The sequence below is a fragment of the Plasmodium reichenowi genome, chromosome 14, assembly GCF_001601855.1.
Source record: "Plasmodium reichenowi strain SY57 chromosome 14, whole genome shotgun sequence".
In the NCBI taxonomy this organism is placed as follows: domain Eukaryota; phylum Apicomplexa; class Aconoidasida; order Haemosporida; family Plasmodiidae; genus Plasmodium; species Plasmodium reichenowi.
This window is the reverse complement of record NC_033659.1, coordinates 3,077,575-3,080,661: the sequence shown is the minus strand read 5'-3', so window position 1 is coordinate 3,080,661 and position 3,087 is coordinate 3,077,575. Positions and strand designations below refer to the sequence as shown.

The 3,087-nt window shown below is 20.5% G+C and overlaps 1 protein-coding gene across 1 annotated transcript in view; it reads right to left on the bottom strand.

Annotated features, from left to right (window-relative positions):
• The window catches only part of PRSY57_1475400 (serine/threonine protein kinase, FIKK family), a gene marked incomplete at both ends in the record, with an annotated part of 2,346 nt that extends 282 nt beyond the window's left edge, over window positions 1–2,064 (bottom strand). The window contains 2 exons of the mRNA XM_020115387.1: window positions 33–1,598; window positions 1,840–2,064. Of these exons, the coding sequence (XP_019970044.1) occupies window positions 33–1,598; window positions 1,840–2,064 (1,791 nt within the window). Of the gene's footprint in view, window positions 1,599–1,839 lie in introns of the transcript that reaches the window.
• Window positions 2,065–3,087: the final 1,023 nt, after the last annotated feature.

Sequence of the window (3,087 nt, the reverse complement as noted above, 5' to 3'; positions counted from 1 at the left end):
ATATATATATATATATAATCAAATCCATTTACCTTAATCATCGCTTTCAACTCTTCAGGCCAATTGTCAGTTAAATCGCACTTATCCAAGTCCATTTCACATTCATTTATTTCATTAAAAATTTCATCTTTTGATGGATCTGAACAATCCCATAAATGGCCTTCATTCCAGATCCAAATAAAGAAAATTCCAAGCATATATTTTTCAGCTGTTAAAACATCAAAATACCATTTTTTTCTTTCTCTTCTATCCCTTACAGAATTAGCATACTCAAAGGGACTACTTACCTTCATTTTACGATATTCTTTATATAACTTCATACACTCAGGAGGCATATAAGCTTCTTTGCCTACACATGGTACGCAAGATTCAAAAATTGATAAATCTAAACTGTCATCTAAATGTCTTAAGCTAGTAGTATACACAGGTGTACTTTTACCTAAATCACATAAATGTACCTCATTATTCTCATCGATTAAAACATTTTCTGCTGATAAATCTAGATGTGTTAAACCTGCTTCATGTAATCTTCTATATAAATTTAAAGCTTTATAAAGAATACTCTTTTTTTCTTCAATAGTTAAAACTAAATCATCATCATCATCATCCATACCAATATCTTGTCGTTTTTTATCAATATAATTAAATATATCTTGACCATATAATTCAGAAATTATTACAATATTTCCTTCAATGTTACTTTTTAATCTACTACGCAAAATATAATTAAATGCACCTAAATCATTAAAAGATATTTTATGTAAATTCTTTTTATTTTCGCAAATCGGATCATATAATATTTTATATAATTTTGGTGTTATTCCTGGATGATATTCCGTTAAAAATGCAGAAGCGACAGCTTCCATTACAAAATTTTCAGCATTTACTAAATATTCCCCTCGATATCTAGCCATTTTTTCAAATTGTTTTACCCATATTTCTATAGGTATCTTTTTAATAAATAATTTTACATCTTCTGTATTTTCATCTGGATTTCCTTTAATAACTGTTGTATACATTTCTTGAACTCTTCCACTCTTTTTATTGTAACCAATTGTTGGTATAGGTTTTAATTTCCAATCTGGATATTTCACACCATTTATGGAAAAATTATCTGCATCATAATGTAACATTTTACTTAAAGCCTTTTTACCTAACGTCCAATTATATACAGTTTTAGAAACCGATTCTTTTGCTAATCTACTTCTACATTTCAATATCTTTTCATCAAGGGTTTCTTCAAGTTCTTCTTCATTACTTTTTTTACTACTTTCTATAAAAGGTATATCTGTGATATCAATAAGAGGTGATCCATTTTCTTCTGTATCTAGAGTTGGAATATCGATAGTACTTCTATTCGTACTTTTCTGTTTTTTATCTTTAAGATTCAAATCGTTTTTAAGTAGATAGTCCATTATATTCTTATCAGGTTCTTCACAATTTCTCTTTTTTTCTTCACCTCTTATCCTATTAAAGATACGTGTAAATACACTTTTATTTGATACATTATTCACAGACTCAATTTCGCAAAGACCCCTCGAATATCTTGAAAAAATAATGTCCTGTAAAATGGACCCTTTACTAAGGCTGCTCAAATTCTGAAACAACAAATAAAAAAATAATAAATAAATATAAACATAAATATAAACATAAATATATACATAAATATAAACATAAATATAAACATAAATATAAACATAAATATAAACATAAATATAAACATAAATATAAATATATATATATATATTTTTATTTATTTATTTATTTATGTGTTGGTAACATTCAATACATACACATGCGTGTATAAACATATTGATAATCCTTTAACTTCTTTCTTACCTCTATTTTTACATATGTGCAGCCAATAGTAAGTATTACAAATATTAATAAGAGTAAGTTACAATATAATTCTTTTGGTCTCCATTTTCCTTTTTCATTTTTATCTTTTTTCGCATTTTTTTCACTATTCAATGAGTAAATGCAGTTATTTTTTTTTAAATTTGAATTACTATATATGAAATATTCCACACATAAAATAGAATACCATTTCCTATGAGGAATCATATTTTTAATTATTATAAAATAAGGGCGGGAGAAAAGGAAAAAAAAAAAAAAAATTAAAACATTTTTTTCTTATCCTTTTTCCATAAAATAATTATATTAAATAAATAAATACATACATATATATATATATATATATATATATATCTATTTATTTATTTATTTATTTATAATCATTATAATAATATTACTAAAATATTAAAATGTTATAAATTTATTTTCATTTTTATTACAACTTTTATCAAAAAATTCAAAATTTACCAATTATTCCACATTGTATATATAATTTTTACTATTAATTATATAATTTATATAAAAAATTATATATTAAATTATATATATATATATATATATATATATATATATATATATATATTTATATGTATATATATAAAGAAACTAGTATGTATAAATAAAAAAATAGTCATAACACTTATAACACAAAAATATATATAATAAATGAAATATAAATAAATATATTTATATGGAATAAATATTATTATGAATATCAAATAATTTTAATATTAACATATTTATAAATTATATATATATATTCCTATTAATGAAATTTTAATTATAAACCTACAAACAGTAAAAGCCTGTCATTTTTTATAAATTAACATATATATCTAATACTAATAAAAATAATATATGTATATATATATTATATTATGTATATATAATTAAAAATATTATGTTTTTATAAGTATTATAAAATTTTTTTTATTGTTGTAAGGTTTTATAGATATATTCTATAAATATTTACATAAAAAAAAATAATACAAAAATCACTACTTTTTTTTTTCTTTTTTTTTTTTTAAATCATTTTGATAAAAATTTCTTATATAACTAAATATTTTGTTGTTATAATATAATAACTAAATATATAATATTTATTATCTTATTTTATTTTTCTTTTTCAGGATATATGTTATATATATTATTATATATATATTTATATATAATAAAAAAAAAAAAAAAAAAAAAAAAAAAAGCATATTTTTTAAAAATTCTTAAATTTTTAAT